The following is a 17234-nucleotide window of genomic DNA, read 5'->3' as shown; positions in this document are numbered from 1 at the left end:
CGAAGTAAAATAATTGTGGTCTAAATAAACAACATATACCATTTGGCTTGCTTTTTTCATCTAAAAACCGTTAATTACAAAAAAATGTTGATGTTACTCCTTAATATTTTCTCATATCAGTAAACGTCATCTGCTTGCAAGCTTTTGTTAGATATTCCCTTATTTGCACTATTGTTTCTTGTACCTTACCTGCAAAGACAGATTGTCAACTTACGTCTTAACTTACCCTTGAGAAGTTAAAATTTGTCAGGGAAAAATTCTAAAACTTACTAGGGAATTTCACTTGGGGAAACTTGTGGCAACCCTGAACTGCCAGAATGTTGAATGCAAACATGCATGCATTATGTTGCCCAAGTGCCGTATATCATTTTGTGGGATGGAGTTCCATGCCTGTTCTACTCCATTGATCATTAGAGGGGTAGTTACTACTGTTTGTGGCTGAGACTGGAATGATCAAGCAGGCCAAGGCATGTCCACACACTGTTGAGCATGATGGACTGCAACATTGGTATGTGGGCCAGTGTTATCCTGTTGGAAAACACCCTCTGGAATGCTGTTCATGAGTGGCAGAATCACAACATTGACATGCAATTTTGCAGTTGTGGTGCATGGGATAACCATGATAGTGCTTCTACTGTCATATGAAATCGCACCTCAGACAATAATTCAAAAGTGTAGGTCCAATGTGTCTGGGCTCAGTGGAATGCGTGCTACAGGGCACCTGTTTTAGAGCTGTCCTTGAAGTAACAGATATGTAACGGTTTGTTGTTACTGTGGTGCCAACTGTTGCTCAAATTGCTGCTGCAGAGAGCAGTATGATGTGCCACAGCCATACTCAAAACACGATGGTCTTCCCTCTCAGTAGTGTCATGTGGCCATCTGGAGCCCAGTGTTCTTGTGACCATACAGTCTTATGACCACTGCTGCCAGCAGGGCATGTACAGTGGCTACATTCCTACCAAGTCTGTCTGCAATATTGCAGAAGAAAATGTAGTTTCTTTTAGCCCTATTACATGACCTCATTCAGACTCAGAGGTGTTGATAATGGCATCTTGAGCACTCTGTCTGTAGAGTAAGAATGTCTGTATTCTTAAGATGCCACTCTTAAGTGTAAAAAGTGCATTGTTTTACTGTCATTCATTGTTGTTCACTTGCTTCAGTGCACTGAATGGCATCATCTTCCACTTATGGCGGTATGCTTTCTCCATCTCGGAGCAGACAGAAGAATGTTAAACTGGATGAACAATGAATTTCATCTGAAAGGTCACAAGTTTAGTGAAACTAGTTCTGGTTTCAAAGACATTTTGTTGTGTGAATCTGAAATATTAGATCATTTTGAACATATTGTTACTCCAGAACTTGAGTAAAATTTATTTTGAGACAAACAGATATTTTCAGAATTTGCTTTCTCACACAGATTCAGCAGTCATCTAGACAGGCTAGACAGCTCATCGAAAAGAACGGTGTGAAAATTGGGTTAAAAAACAAAATGGGGTTTCTTCTAAGAAACTGACAGGCCCTGTTTCCCAGTTATTTCCACCCATACCTGGAGGAGAACAGAAGCCTCAGAGATATTGCTACATATGTTCTAAGCCTGAATTGGCTCCAAAAAGAAGAATAAGGTCCAAATATATTGTTCAGATTGCAGCATCGTTTCATGTATTTCCGAAAGTATCATACATTGAAAAAACAATCACTTAGAATTTCTTCAAAGCCATAAAAATAAGTATTAAGAGTTATGTTTGGATGTCCCTAAGTTTCATTTAGTTAGAAGTAAAAAATTTTAAAAAATGAAAAAGAAAATCACTGTGAGAAAGTCTGTTCCTGGCTGTGGACAGAGGTTTTCTGTCCACTTTCCCAACATCACAGTGAAAGGATTAAGTGCTTATCACATCCATTGCTCATTGTCAGGTATGTTTTCTGTGAGTGAGTGTTTGACAAGGGCTAATAGTTGAATTGAAAATTATTAAAAGTAATTGGAAAGTTTTAGTTCAAATGGGGCCATTTTATAATTTTCTCCTTTTTTGTGTATTATTTGAAGTTTATGAAATTTACATATTATTAAAATCTCTCCCTAAAAGGAGTGCATCAGCATTTGATAGTACTAAAACTATTCTTAATCAGATAGTGTGAACACAGTGCTTTTAGGTGTGGTACTTTCGGAATTCATATGCTATTTCTTTTTACTGGCTTTAGGGAGCCAACTGTATCTGAAACCTACAGCTTCATGTGGATTTTCAACAACGATGCTAGCAAATAAATAAATTTTAAATGTTGTTATATTAAAAAGTGACATTATGAATCATTGTGAGAGGTGAAACCAGTCAGTCCCTGGTAATCACACCCTTTTTACTTGACTGGCACTTGCCCATTGAGCTATCGAATACTGATGGCTAAATGATTTGCAACAAAATTTATTGATCTCATTTTGTACATGTTTACTATTGATAAGTGTTCTCTTGACACCATGTGAACTGAGATAAGTATTTACGTTGCTTTTGTTATGTGTCATTTTTCACTGTTGTAATGTGTGTGCTTACCTTTAAATGAACTGTAAACTTGAACATGTTGGTTGTAGTTTGAAATATAAACGTAAGAAGCCCAAAGCAAGTCTGTACTCTTAGACATGAGAATTATTTTCTACTGTTAATAAACCCAATATTATGTAACATATGGTTGGCTTGCTACTGCTACAGTCAGGCTCCCCACATTCTGTACTGAGTGCCATTTTGTCACAGCACTGGTGCTGAGATACTTCATTCTGGTCACTTGGAAATACTTCCATCCGATTTTAATAGAACTTTGCAGTAACAAATTTGAGGGTTGCACATCTTAGTCTAATATCTTTGCTCGATGAAGGACTGAATTTCTTTTTGTTCTTCATCATAGTTACTATGCTGCATCAAATTAAGTAAAGCTTCGCATGGAATATCAGAGTTTGCAAAGTTATAAGGCATTGTGTGAACTTCATATATGGTTGACTGTAGCTCATACATTGCTGTGTATGAAATGTGGATAAGATATTGAAATTTTATTTAAAATTGGTAGCGGAACGATTTCATTTCATTCCCGAGCTAGTGGGTTTTAGATCTCATGGACAGTCGTGTGCAGCCCAATGTGTCCCTTTCCATCGGTAATTATGTGGTCCTAACAGTTTTCATATTTCATAAATACTTCATTCCAGAGTTAGTGTGTTCTATATCAGTGTGTTCTATATCTGGCGGACAGTAATTCATGGCCTAGTCTGTCCTTGTGAATCGGTAATCATGTGATACTTCATTAATTCAGAGATACAGAAGTAACTCTAATGCAGCAGTGAGAGGGTTGGTGGAATGGGACACTTGAACATGCCAATAGCCCTCAAGGAAAACTGGGAGGTCAATTTGAAGTACTTCCTCTGCAGTAGGGGGTTGGTGGAGCACAATAATTTAACTGGTCCTTAGTGGTCAGAGAGATGGGTCCAAGAGACAATTGACAGTTGTAGTCAACACACTTCTGTTTACAATTCCTGTTTGGTGTTACTTCCTAGCTATGGTGTTACTTCCTAGCTTAACAAATTTCTGTATCAAGAAAGTTTCTTGCATTCGACTGTTGAGAGATTCAGATTACAAGGAGTTAACTAAAAAAATTAAAGTTGAATAAGACTAAAGTGCTCTTTGGTTGTTCAGATCATTGGAAGTTTGAATGAATGCTATTCTGTTGTGACTGTTGCTTATGTACAGAATGTACTGTAATTCCTTTGTCTAAGAATGGTCCATAAGGTGCTAATGAAAGAAATATGTCTTGAATATAGAAAGCTTAATTAAAAATGATATGCATCTGTTGTGGTGACATTGTTGATATCTGGTATTACTTTTAACATTGGACAAACAGTTCATAATCATACTATGGAATATTTATCTTTTGTCATTGTCTTTCAAGATGAACATTGAAAGAATGACATTTGTAGGCTGTAATTGAGTGGAAAATGTGATTCATTACACATGATGGATGTAATCACATGGAACACATCATTCTCGGGAGATGACATACTAATACCATGTTACGCCAGATCTTGCTTTGAAAATGGCCCCAGTTCAGCAAGGAATGATGTCCAGAAATATCTTCAGGCATGCCATAACAAGATCAAGCCACTCCTTGACGAATAGGTGCTGTAGGTAGCAAATGATGAGGATATTTATTGCTACATTTCACTGGCTGTTCCAAAGTGTCCCAGACCACACTGTGGTCATGTGCAGGACCAAACATAAAAACTTTCTGCCACTCTGTCATGTCTCCATGTTGAGCCAACTGATTCCATACAACCAACTTGGCACATACACACAACTTGAACAACTTTATGGTATGATTTACATCAATGATGGAATGTTGTGTAACTGCCTGATAGCAATTTTACGCCATATACAGCACTACAACGTGACCAGTATGCTATATTGAGATTATTACTCTTCTTCTTCCTTTATTTATTTATTTTTATTTTTTCCCCCCGGTCATGTTAGAATTGTTGTCAAGATTGGAAATAAAATACTAGAGTTAGAAATCATTTGAAGACTTATGTTGCAGTAATCAGTTGGACAAGATATTTTTCAGAAAGCACGTATTTCATTGCAATTTGCTATCATGTATCATCTCCTTTCCCGTCTCGTCACGTACCATTCCTCCCTTTCTTCATGGTGGACTCCCTGTTTTTAATGTTTGTTATTCAGCTAAATGGGATACTTCAGTCAACACGGCTTGTACTGTTGCATTGGATACCTCCAATCTTTTTTCTTCATTGGAATTTGAGATTACAGATTCAGCGTGTGTCATCAAATATTTGGTAATTACTGTTAAAATAACTTATTACAGTCCTAAGTTTCACACCATGAGCTCTCAAAAAGTGTCAAAAACAGTCATCCTTTTTAGCACATTGACTGCCATAAGGTTGCTACTGTCCTTCTGGAAGTAATGTTAAGAATAGAAATGTTGTTTTAGGTAGTAAAATTCGTAGTAGCATAAATAAAACTGAAGGAAGCCATGTACACACATTGCCAGTTTTAAAGTACATTCCTAAAAGGATTAGTATATCGGCTGGAATTTAATGGCATATTTAAGTAGTTAAGGGTGCAGGTAAATTTAATATTGTTTACTTATTGATGTAGTTATCGAAAGTACACAGCAAATCGTACCACGTTATTACCAGATATCTGTACATGTTTCACTGTTGGTAAGGTATTATGAGAGATACTTATATTATGAAAGTTAAAAACTATGATGAGTGTTGGCTATTCCTGTTAGAATCCTTATACTGTTAGTGAGTTATAGTATTTACTTAATATTGGGCTGTTTACAGTGTTATTTAAATGCAGGTTACAATTAAGCAGGGTTCTGATGATCGAGCAGTGAGTGAAGAAGAGGGCCATCGCCGGACCAACTTCCTGTCAAGGCCTTTCATTCGGTTGACTTGCCCACACTGTTATTCGAGGTGCATAACATTCAAGGTAATAAGAACTTTTGTTATGAAATACACTTTAGGCCTTTGTCTTAAATTTGGGTAGGTGCATCCACGAAATGCGTTTTTTGTTCACCTTTGCGTGTACATTTGATCCTTCGCAGCGCAAAGAAATTATGCATTTTGTGCATGTTTGTTTTGTGGAAAATTGATGCAATGCATAAAAGCACAGTGCTTCTTGGCTTTGTAGGAATTTTTAACATTATTTGCTAATAGTACAGCATTAGCAGCATGTTGATAGCATGTACATATATGTATTGGTGTGTCAGTGAGTCTTGACAGTAAAGCAGCACATCAGAATTCTGGACACTACATGCTTATTCTGCAAGCCTAGTTAAAAGTTTATCTTTGATATGACAGCAGGCGATGAAGTAGCCTCAAAATAAATATTAGGTTTGAGCATAAGTTCAAAGCATTTTTCTGTAAGTTTATTAAACACAACAGATACGTATAAGACTACAGTCATCGATAACTCTCCTTCACTATTTACCAGTCTGCCAAAGCTGGGATAATTTCTCGATTGTGCGAATGTAGAAATCGCATGGTTTTGAGGTGAAAAATTCAAGAGCCATGTTCAAAGAGCATTTTCATCCAGAAAGTAAGTTCCTTGAAGGTTTTTCAATAGAGCGGAAAAGACGAAAATCTGATAGCACAAGATCAGATGAATAAGGTAGGTACAGAATGACTTCCCCTACCCAACTCCTGTATAGTGTTTTTTGTCGGTCCAGGAGAATTCAGGCGGGTGTTACTGTGGAGTAGCATCACTTCATGCAGTCCTACTGGACAGGGTTCTTGATTTTTGCCTGCAAGAGCTCTGTTGACAGTCGCCGCTGGAAGGTGGTTTTGCTTAAGAGACTGCGCATTGGGCATAGCCCTTTCACACATGGCTTCATCCTCCGGGTGGAGGATCCACCTTTCTGTGAAGTTTGTGGCATGCTGCTTTCAGTTCAGCATATTGTGGCTCTGTGTCCTGTGTACTGATAATAGGGCAGCCCTCATTCTCGCTGGAGATCTGCACACGGTCCTCGCAGATACTGATACCAGTGTTAAGAGGACAGCCTTCGTCCCCACCCATGAGATTTCATGTTGACTTTTCGTCCGGGTGCTGATGACCGTGATGTCGAGAAGCCCCCTGAACCAACTCATGATCGTCTTCATCATCGTCATCTGTTGAAGTAAGTGTCAGTAGTGATGGTTGCACCCCGGGGAACAATTCGCAGTACACTATATTTAGACTGAACCATTCCCTTCTTTTCTGTTAGCATAGGGACACCATTTCTCATTATTTGTAACAATATGGGATAGGAATGGTCGGTGTTGTTCACGAGCCAGTTGATCATGAACAAGCAGAGTTGCACATACGGCCTCCCAATGAAGTGACTTTTGTGATTCTGGCTTAAAACACACGGTATACCCTTACACCCAATTTTTGAACCTTCCCCATTGCATGCAAATGTCACAAGACAGTGGAATAATCACATTTTCCAGCTCTTTAGTATTCTGATGTGGATCATTCTGGGTTCATATGTTTAAATGTTCATCAGACCCCGAAGGTCTTCCTGTATGTAGAGTCATTAATATCAAAACAAGTCTCCTTCAAGTGAGAAAACCATTTTCTTCCCTGCTCTGTCAAATGGCGTTATTCCCATACACGGTACAAATGTTGCTCTGCTGCTGTCAACTGTTGGTTGAACCCAAAGAATGTCAGAAATGTTCATAATTCTCCACTTGACATGCCATTTTCTAGTGTCCACTATCTCAAACGACAATATAACAATATGTGAACTCAAATAGCAACAGTAAACCACAAATAAAAATTGACAGTCCATAAATAAACCCATAGCAACTGGAATACCATCACGCGAAACAAAAACGCTTTGAACTTATGCACCAATTTAATAATTTTTTGTGTAATAAACTGTAAAATATAACATAAATTTAATTTTAAATGAACTCTTTAACATTGAAATGTGTGAAAGTGACAAAATGTTACAGACAGTTCCACTGTTTGTTACCCTAAAGAGTTCAGAGATTTTTATAATTTCGTGACAACTGGCGAAGAGTGTCTAAGCCAATAAGTTTTTCTATTATTTTTATATATTTGAAAATAAACTTTAATTTCATTGTATGATAAATATAACACGACATTGAATTCATGGTCACTAAGAATATCTTGTCTAATTTGCAAATTTTAGGAATAATTAAAGAAAGTTTTTTCTTAAATATGAAATTAGTTTCTTAAACTTGGGCATAGGAAATTTTCAAGGTAAGTTCCTTTATCAGTTGTTTTCTACGTGACCTTGTTTTGCTTAGAAATGTGCATTATTGATTTCCATGTTGTTGTTGTGGTCTTCACTCCTGAGACTGGTTTGATGCAGCTCTCCATGCTACTGTATCCTGTCCACGCTTCATCGCCCAGTACCTACTGCAGCCTACATCTTTCTGAATCTGCTTAGTGTATTCATCTCTTGGTCTCCCTCTACGATTTTTACCCTCCATGCTGCCCTCCAATGCTAAATTGGGTGATCCCTTGGTGCCTCAGAACATGTCCTACCAACCGATCCCTTCTTCTTGTCCAGTTGTGCAACAAGCTCCTCTTCTCCCCAATTTTATTCAATACCTCCTCATTAGTTATGTGATCGACCCATATAATCTTCAGCATTATTCTGTAGCACCACATTTTGAAAGCTTCTATTCTTTTCCTGTCTAAACTATTTATCGTCCATGATTCACTTCCATACATGGCTACAGTCCATACAAATACTTTCAGAAACGACATCCTGATACTTAAATCTATACTCGATGTTAACATATTTCTCTTCTTCAGAAACGCTTTCCTTGCCATTGCCAGTCTACATTTTATATCTTCTCTACTTCGACCATCATCAGTTATTTTGCTCCGCAAATAGCAAAACTCCTTTACTACTTTAAGTGTCTCATTTCCTAATCTAATTCTCTCAGCATCACCCGACTTAACTGAACTACATTCCATTATCCTCGTTTTGCTTCTGTTGATGTTCATCTTATACCCTCCTTTCAAGACACTGTCCATTCTGTTCAACTGCTCTTCCAAGTCCTTTGCTGTCTCTGACAGAATTACAATGTCATTGGTGAACCTCAAAGTTTTTATTTCTTCTCCATGGATTTTAAAAACTACTCCGAATTTTTCTTTTGTTTCCTTTACTGCTTGCTCAATATACAGATTGAATAACATTGGGGAGAGGCTCCACCCCTGTCTCACTCCCTTCCCAACCACTGCTTCCCTTCCATGCCCCTCGACTCTTATAACTGCCATCTGGTTTCTGTACAAATTGTAAATAGCCTTTCACTCCCTGTATTTTACCCCTGCCATCTTTAGAATTTGAAAGAGAGTATTCCAGTCAACATTGTCAAAAGCTTTCTCTAAGTCTACAAATGCTAGGAACATAGGTTTGCCTTTCCTTAATCTATTTTCTAAGATAAGTCGTAGGGTCAGTATTGCCTCACGTGTTCCAACATTTCTGCGGAATCCAAACTGATCTTCCCCGAAGTAGGCTTCTACCAGTTTTTCCATTCATCTGTAAAGAATTCGCGTTAGTATTTTGCAGCTGTGACTTATTAAACTGGTAGTTCGGTAATTTTCACATCTGTCAGCACCTGCATTCTTTGGGATTGGAATTATTATATTATTCCTGAAGTCTGAGAGTATTTCACCGGTCTCATACATCTTGCTCGCCAGATGGTAGAGTTTTGTCAGGATTGGCTCTCCCAAGGCTGTCAGTAGTTCCAATGGAATGTTGTCTACTCCCGGGGTCATGTTTCGAATCAGGTCTTTCAGTGCTCTGTCAAACTCTTCACGCAATATCGTATCTCCCATTTCATCTTCATCCTCTTCCATTTCCATAACACTGTCCTCAAGTACATCACCCTTGTATAGACCCTCTATATACTTCTTCCACCTTTCTGCTTTCCCTTCTTTGCTTAGAACTGGGTTTCCATCTGAGCTCTTGATATTCATACTAGTGGCTCTCTTTTCTCCAAAGGTCTCTTTAATTTTCCTGTAGGCAGTATCTATCTTACCGCAAGTGAGATAAGCCTCTACATCCTTACGTTTGTCCTCTAGCCATCCCTGCTTAGCCATTTTGCACTTCCTGTCGATCTCATTTTTGAGATGTTTGTATTCCTTTTTGCCTGCTTCATTTACTGTATTTTTATATTTTTCTACTAGCCCTCGTCTTTTTACCTACTTGATCCTCTGCTGCCTTCACTATTTCATCCCTCAAAGCTACCCATTCTTCTTCTACTGTATTTCTTTCCCCCATTCCTGTCAATTGTTCCCTTATGCTCTCCCTGAAACCCTGTACAACCTCTGGTTCTTTCAGTTTATCTAGGTACAATCTCCTTAAATTCCAACCTTTTTGCAGTTTCTTCAGTTTTAATCTACAGTTCATAACCAATAGATTGTGGTCAGAGTCCACATCTGCCCCTGGAAATGTCTTAAAATTTAAAACCTGGTTCCTAAATCTGTCTTACCATTATATAATCTATCTGATACCTTTTAGTATCTCCAGGGTTCTTCCATGTATACAACCACAAAGATATTGCTGTGACTCTTTGATTGCAAGCTTATTGAGGCCACTTCTGGATGTTATAGTGCATATGCATTCGTTATGTAGTTTCTACCAATTTAAGATTTCCAGTTTCTGTTTCCATATGTCTGCATTAGCATACAAGAAAAGAATGTCTGTCTGTGTATGTATAAAATGTAATAGCAATTTGCATTTTTTGAGATTCCAGATGGTTCCTATGTTCAGTAGCAATTAAACAAGCAAAAATATTACTAATTACGCTTCTTTTGTCTAGTTAAAAATCTGACATTGTGTTTACAAGGGTGTTCTCATCCTTAAATTTTTGATTGGCAAGTCGTTTTTTAGACAGTTGGTACAAATACATTACATCTGACCAGTTTAGAATAAATTGAGCTAAAGTATGGGCTTTGTGAAAATCAGTCTGATAAAATAAAACGTAAGTGCACTGTGATAAAATGCTTACTGAACTATGAAAAATTCATTTTTATTACTGGTTTTGATATTTGTGACAATGTGTTAACTTCTGTTTTTAAGTACGTAACAAAAAGTTCATAAGTTACTGAGATGTTTCTTCTCGTCGCAGGAGTATGCATTGCATCTGTACTCATCAAAACATGGTAATGCAATGCGTAAGCAGGCTTTGAAACATAAACAGACTCTTGCCCGCATGCGTTTGTCGCAGCGCCAGAAACAACGCATTATTGAAGAAAATGAAGAACTGAAAGGCACTTTGTCATCAAGAAACAATTTTTGTCCAATTTGTAAGTTGTATTACAGACAACTTAAAACAAAACACCAAGTGTCAGAAGCACACCGTGTGAGTACTATTTTCAGATTAACTATGTAATTTATTAGACACCACTCCTCCCTCTCCCTCACCTGCACATTCCACTCACCCACCCCCAGTGGCTTAAAATTTTACTGTTTCAAAATAATTCATACTGCAAATTACTACCAAGTCAAATTTCTCACTGACTACCTGGGCTGCTGTCATGAGTAAATACAAAATGTTAGTCACAATCCTGGGTGGGTTGGTATAAGTGGTTCGCAAACGTGATGTAGATACAAACTGTCGTACTCATCATGTTCTGTAAGAGCAAACAAAAACTCTCCCACCCCAATCCCAGAAAAAATTAATAGCTCTCCTCTTCCTGATGGTGTTGTGTATTTATTAGCAGATAAAAATATTTTGCCTTGAGCAAAAGTCTATCTGTAGCTGACCCACAGTTTAGATGTAGTTGTAGGTTTTTTGTAAGCTTGTTCTGAAAATTTATTTATCCTACAGGCTATGAGGAAGTTTTTGATGCCATATTGCAGCACTTGCCGAATGGGTTTCAAATCTCCCATGATGTATGAGAATCACATATGTTCACTGGATCATATCAAGGTATTTGGAAATATTTTTTTCTTACATAAATTTAATTTTGTTCTAAATTGCATTTTTAACCTCTTGCTTCTCCAAACAGAGAAAGGCACTCCTAGATGAAAGAATGAGGGCTCGTCGTTCAAGAAGTAATGAGCCAAGTGGAGGTGAAGAGGAAGAGAAGGAAGTAAACATGGATAAATTCATGATCTTGGATTCTGTGGGTACAGTTGATGGTAAGCCAGTACTATTTCTAAATGCTTAACTGTGCATCTTGTTGCGCAGGCTTTTATGCCTGGAGTTACACTGATGGCTAAATATATCTTAGAATTCAGTTACTGCTTACAAGTATGTGTTAATTCATGCAGTCCCAACATCCACTTTGAGTGTTACTAACATCTTGTGCTCAACGTTTCCAGAAGTGTTCTTAAAGACATTGCGCGTATTTGGGGAAGAATGTTACTAATGATATGATAATGTAAATATGGTAAATTGGTGGTAAATTCTTGTAACTTATCTGACAAATTCACTGGAAGTTAATGAGAAAGATGTTCATAGTCATCACTTAACCCTTTGAGCAATGAATTATTAAAACTGAGTTGAAATTATGTGTTACTTACAGAATATAGCGTTATTTCTTAATTTTAATGTGTCATAGCCACAAACTGTTGGTCCCGGTATGAAACCACTGCAGTGATACAAACTTTAGTAGAGTTGCACACAAAAACTGACACCTTTTTATTCATCGCAGATGAATGTTTTTAATTCTGTCAACTATGTATTAAACAGAAGTATTATTGCGAAGTAAACAGAACTAAGAATAAAATTGCAAAAGTAGAATCCATTATGTTAAGATTATACTTCATTTTAAATATGTAAGTCGTAGTATCACTTCATGTTCAGTACTATCAAATGAAAACACTACAGTGGAAAGCACACTCTTCCTTTCACCTTACATAGTCCAACTTTGCATATAGAACATTTCCATTTTCTTCGTTTGGGATTTTACTGTTATTATTATTATTATTATTATTATTATTATTATTACTATTAATTTTTTTTTTACTATGACTTGCTCATCCTCAGAGGTGGTGGAATATACACGCCAATAAGCTGTGTAGTTACCTCACACATGAAGGATTTTGCTGACATCTTCGCCAACTTACTGTAAATGAAAGGTTACATCTGTTTAAAATAGAAAATGGCACTTACCAAACAATCCTAGCTTCTATTGAAGTAATTTCCTTGGCTATCTGTTCACGATTGTCAAGGTTTCTGAAAGTCTTAAAAGCATATAGGGAAATTTTCAGCTGCACTATTTATAAGCTCATTATTCACAGCCTGTTGGATGTCTGCAATATCTTGAGGAAGCTTTCGTTTCAGGCACTATTTTACACGCAGAAACAAGAAAAAATTGCACAGTGAGAGGTGGTGGATCTAAGATGGCAGTAACAGCATGTCTGGCCAGATTCTTGGTAAAGCAGAATGGGATGTTGCATTATCATGCAGTGAGAGCAAGTCCTTAGAATGGCACAAGTTAGGGAGGCGACATCAGAACTACTTGTCGCAAATGTTTTAAGACTTCAGTGTAAACAAGTTCGGTTCACTGTTTGGCCTGGAGGAACACACTAATGGTAAACTAGTGATCAACATTCTTTGTTCTTAAAGGTTGACATTTGACTTTTTTTGAGCTGGTGATCCAGGGCTCTGCCATTCGCTACTTCGACCCTTCATGAGAGGGTCATACTGGTAGCGTAAATTTTCATCTCCAGCAATAATTATGACATGAATGAGGAGTTACATCAGGCTCCATCCTACAGTTCAGCAGAAATTAATCTTTCCTCTTTCTGGTTGTCAGTGTTTGAGGAACAAGTTTTGCATTATTTTCCATTCTCTTAATCTTCACATAAAATCTTATGACACATTTTACGATTCAAATTAATTTGTTCTGATACCGTACACACAGTTACACGATGACCACCTTGCAATAACTGCCTTACATTTTTCATATTTGCAGCAGTATGTGCTGTAGATGGACAACCAGATCTGGGATTGTCTTCCACTGAATCTCTACCCTCACAAAACCTTTTGGACCACTCGAAAACAAGACTTCCTGAAAGTGCCTCACCTGCAATTTCTTCCTTAATCATTGTGTTCCTGAGCTTAACACAAAACTTAATGTTCACTCTCTACTCCCAATTGGCATCTGTTGTTGTTGTAACTAATGCGCTACGAACCCAAACAGTGTGTTCCTAAGCACAGCCCTGCCACCTAGTGAGTTGATGTGGAAACATGGCCAAGTAAATGTTGAGGGCACATGCATACAAGGTAACATGAAGACATTTGTCCTTTTTTAGTTTTGCGGACTCAGGAATTAAAAAAATCTATCCTGGAGTTTTGCTGGAAAAGGAGTACTTAATATTAGCTAAAATGTAGAAACTGTCACAGTTGCTGATGATGTAAACTGAAAAACTCTTACCTTCACATTATCATTGGAAGGAAAAAACCTGAATTGGAACACTATAACCTTTCCCTCAACTCCCATTTGTTTCAAGAACCACTGCATCTGCCTGGAGCTCATAGTTCCTTTCTTGTTGCAAGATGTTGCACAGATTAATATTTTTGTACTAGTTAGAAACCACAATTTCAGTAGGCACAAAGTGAAAATACTTTGGTGGTCTCTTTCTGAAACTACTTAGCCTGAAAGGGCTAGTACAGTGTATGTTCGTGCTTTCTAATTGAGTTCATTGTGTTGTTTCTTTGACAGATAGTGGCGATGAAGAGTCAGAAGGTGAAGGGAAGTCAAAGGAAAATAAAGATGGTGAAGAGAAGAAATCGAAAACAAAAATTTGTTTAGGTAAGGCCAGTTGTAAGCATAAGTAATTCTGTGTTTGTTTTCATAAATGTTATTGTATGTATTTTAGTTTCTAAAAGTAATTATTAAATATTTCACAAAAAAATTCTTTTAGAATGCATAAGATGTTAATGTAACATTTCATGTGACACTTCAATACTGCATAGAAATTTCCAGTACTATACGTGGACAAATAAATGTAAGTTGACCTGAGTGTAGGCCTTCTGAATCTGATTTTAAATGATGAAGAATGAAGTATGATTGTCACAATAAAGGATTAACTGTACAGGCAAAATGTCACAATAAAGGATTAACTGTACAGGCAAAATGGCAATAGTGGTATTAACGTTTTGTGACTGATCTTGTGGCACAATTTTGAAACTGCTGCATTGTATCCTAAGGTTTGGCAGTATCTATAATTAGTCAGTTTTTGCTTTATGTCTCAAGAAAACATGTATGAATGACTCTTTTTTTTGTATAACATATCTAAGTTAACCACCTCAAAGGGCTGTGATTAAACAATGGATGCATTAATTTTATGTAGAATAATTCTCTAAAAAATTACCTCTCGTCATATTTTATAGTTTGTACGGAATGGAATACTCTCAAAAAGTAATTGAATGTTTATGAATAACTTAAGTCAGGAAAGATTATGCGAGGAGAATGAATTTGCCACTTGTTCCTTGTGAGTCACTGGTAACATCCAATCATCAAGTCGTCACATTGGATCGGCAATAATAAAGAACTTTCTTGCATCAATTGATGTTGATGGTTGTTTGTGCCTTCTCACTGTGGTACATACTTTTGCACAATTCATATTTGTAACTGCACAGTTCAGTGGAGAGAGTGTATTAAGTTATTTATAGAACCAGCGTATTGTCTGCTTCTTTAAATAGGTAGTCCACTTATGACTATTAAAATTACCATGTATGTTGTAATTTAAAGAAAGTGGCACACACGGTGTAAAGTATTTTGGGTTTTGTCTTTTACAGGTGCAGAGTACGTTAAGAAAGTAGAAGTTTATTTTTGCGATTTGTGTCGTCTTTATCTGCCACGGTTTGATAATCCAGAAAGAGAACTTTCAATTCATTGTCGCACACGCACACACTTACAGCGCTATGTGCGTTATCGCGATGATAGGGCTCTCAGAAAAGAAGCAGAGAGAATTCATCGCAAGGAAATGGCTAAAGAAAATGCAGAAAAAGATTCTTCCAAAGATGAAGAAAAGGGAGAATCAAATGAGGTTGGTGGATCTGAATTGATCAGTTAATTAAAGTACATTAGATTGTATGTTGCTCCTTGTAATTTTAGTTTCCACTTGAAAACTAGTGACTGATAATTAATATTCTATAGTTGAAATTTACTTGCTTGTGTGCTCATTGAAATTTTTGAATGCAGAATGAGGATGACAAGGATGCTACTGAGAATAAGGATGATTCTACCAAGGATGGAGATGGGTCTGGAAAGAAGGAAAATGAGGAAGGTGATGCTTCGCATGATGAATCTAGAGCGGCAGATCTTTCTTTCGAAAACAATGCTGAGTGTCGCATGGATGGGGAAAATGTTGATGTTGATTTGGATCAAGATTTGGAAGCTGGAATGGATGACAAACTTTGGGCTGATGTTGATAAAGATTTAGGAGACTTACTTAGAGAAGTAGAACCTGGAAATAAGTCTTCTGATGAAGATGAAGATTCTAGAGCAGAGGGTGGCAGATACGACAGATTTCGCTATAGTGAAAAGGGTAATGCGACAGCTAACCCATCAGATTCAGAAGTAGTTGAATCTACCACAAAAACTGCTGCAGAGGCAGAGGATGAGCCAATGGCAGAGGGTGATGGTGATGAGAAAAAGTCTTCAGATGGTAAAACTGAAGGAGAAAGTACAGTGAAGAAAGGCGGTAACACAACTCCAACACCTTCGACAACTGTTGATTAAACGCATTTTTAAAAAAATTTCAAGATTTTCATTAGACATTTCCATGTATAGGTTAGAAGTTAATTTGAAATAGGTGTAGAAACTATATATATATATATGTATGTATCTCTAACTATATAAACAACACAGAAAATGTGTGCACATATGATCTGCAGCTCCCCTATGAAGAATTGCTTAGAAAAATACATAATTAGTGTCACTTGCAATCAAAGTCAATCTTTTACATACATTTTTGTTGCAGCAATGTGTTCTCCTTGAAAACTTTATTGTCAAAACACAATTACAATGCTTGTATGTGGACGTATAGATATGTGATGGTGTTTGTTTCCTGGCTTTATAGAACACATTTGCGTTAACACGCGAAGCTGTAATGTGTTGTATTGTTGTAAACATCTCAGATCCACAGTGGATGAAATGAGTTCCATTAAGTCATCCATAAATTGTTTCTCTCATCCCTTTGCTTTCTTCGCATATATTTTAGGCTATGAAAAGTAATGTATGCCAGATATCATAATGACTTACTGGTGCATACATATATCTTACAAATTAAAAACAAAGGAATGTTGTAAGTTGGTGTTTAAAAATGTACATGCTGAACTCTTGACTGAATAAGGGTATTTGTGTTCTGTGATCATCTAGCTATTTTAACGTAGTTATTCATGTATGGACCTGTTAGAAATTTGTAGTTATTCTATATAATACCTGAAGGAAGTTGTAGACAAAACCAATTGTTGATAGACTTTCAGGCAATATCAAATGTATGTCATGTATGTGTATGGTAAATAAATTTTAGTTATTCTTACATCAATTTGATTCTGAATGTAAACCATTCGTTACTAATATATTGGGATAATCATTGCACATCAGTCAGCTTTAGACATACATTTTGTTTTGATAGCAGCTTGAAAGTTGAGAGGAGCAATAGTACACGTGATAATCTAGAGGAGATCTCTATGTAGTGTCCTCTTTTACTAATCAAAATGCCCTCCGTCCCAGGTTCAAACCCCACCAATGCTTAAT

The 17234-nt window shown here is 37.0% G+C and overlaps 1 protein-coding gene across 4 annotated transcripts in view; it reads left to right on the top strand.

Annotated features, from left to right (window-relative positions):
- Positions 1–17016, top strand: part of LOC124615761 (neurofilament heavy polypeptide-like) — an 87865-nt gene extending 70849 nt beyond the window's left edge. For 2 of the 4 annotated variants that reach the window (XM_047143860.1, XM_047143868.1), the window contains 7 exons: positions 5349–5480; positions 10643–10876; positions 11345–11446; positions 11526–11658; positions 14190–14279; positions 15269–15519; positions 15675–17016. In XM_047143860.1, the coding sequence (XP_046999816.1) occupies positions 5349–5480; positions 10643–10876; positions 11345–11446; positions 11526–11658; positions 14190–14279; positions 15269–15519; positions 15675–16214 (1482 nt within the window). In that variant the 3' untranslated portion in view covers positions 16215–17016. The remainder of the gene's footprint in view (positions 1–5348; positions 5481–10642; positions 10877–11344; positions 11447–11525; positions 11659–14189; positions 14280–15268; positions 15520–15674) is intronic. The other 2 variants (XM_047143886.1, XM_047143876.1) reach the window with 2 other exon arrangements.
- The last annotated feature ends 218 nt before the right edge of the window (positions 17017–17234 follow it).

This window comes from Schistocerca americana, chromosome 1 (assembly GCF_021461395.2).
Source record: "Schistocerca americana isolate TAMUIC-IGC-003095 chromosome 1, iqSchAmer2.1, whole genome shotgun sequence".
Taxonomy (NCBI): domain Eukaryota; kingdom Metazoa; phylum Arthropoda; class Insecta; order Orthoptera; family Acrididae; genus Schistocerca; species Schistocerca americana.
This window is presented reverse-complemented; position numbering and strand designations above follow the sequence as displayed.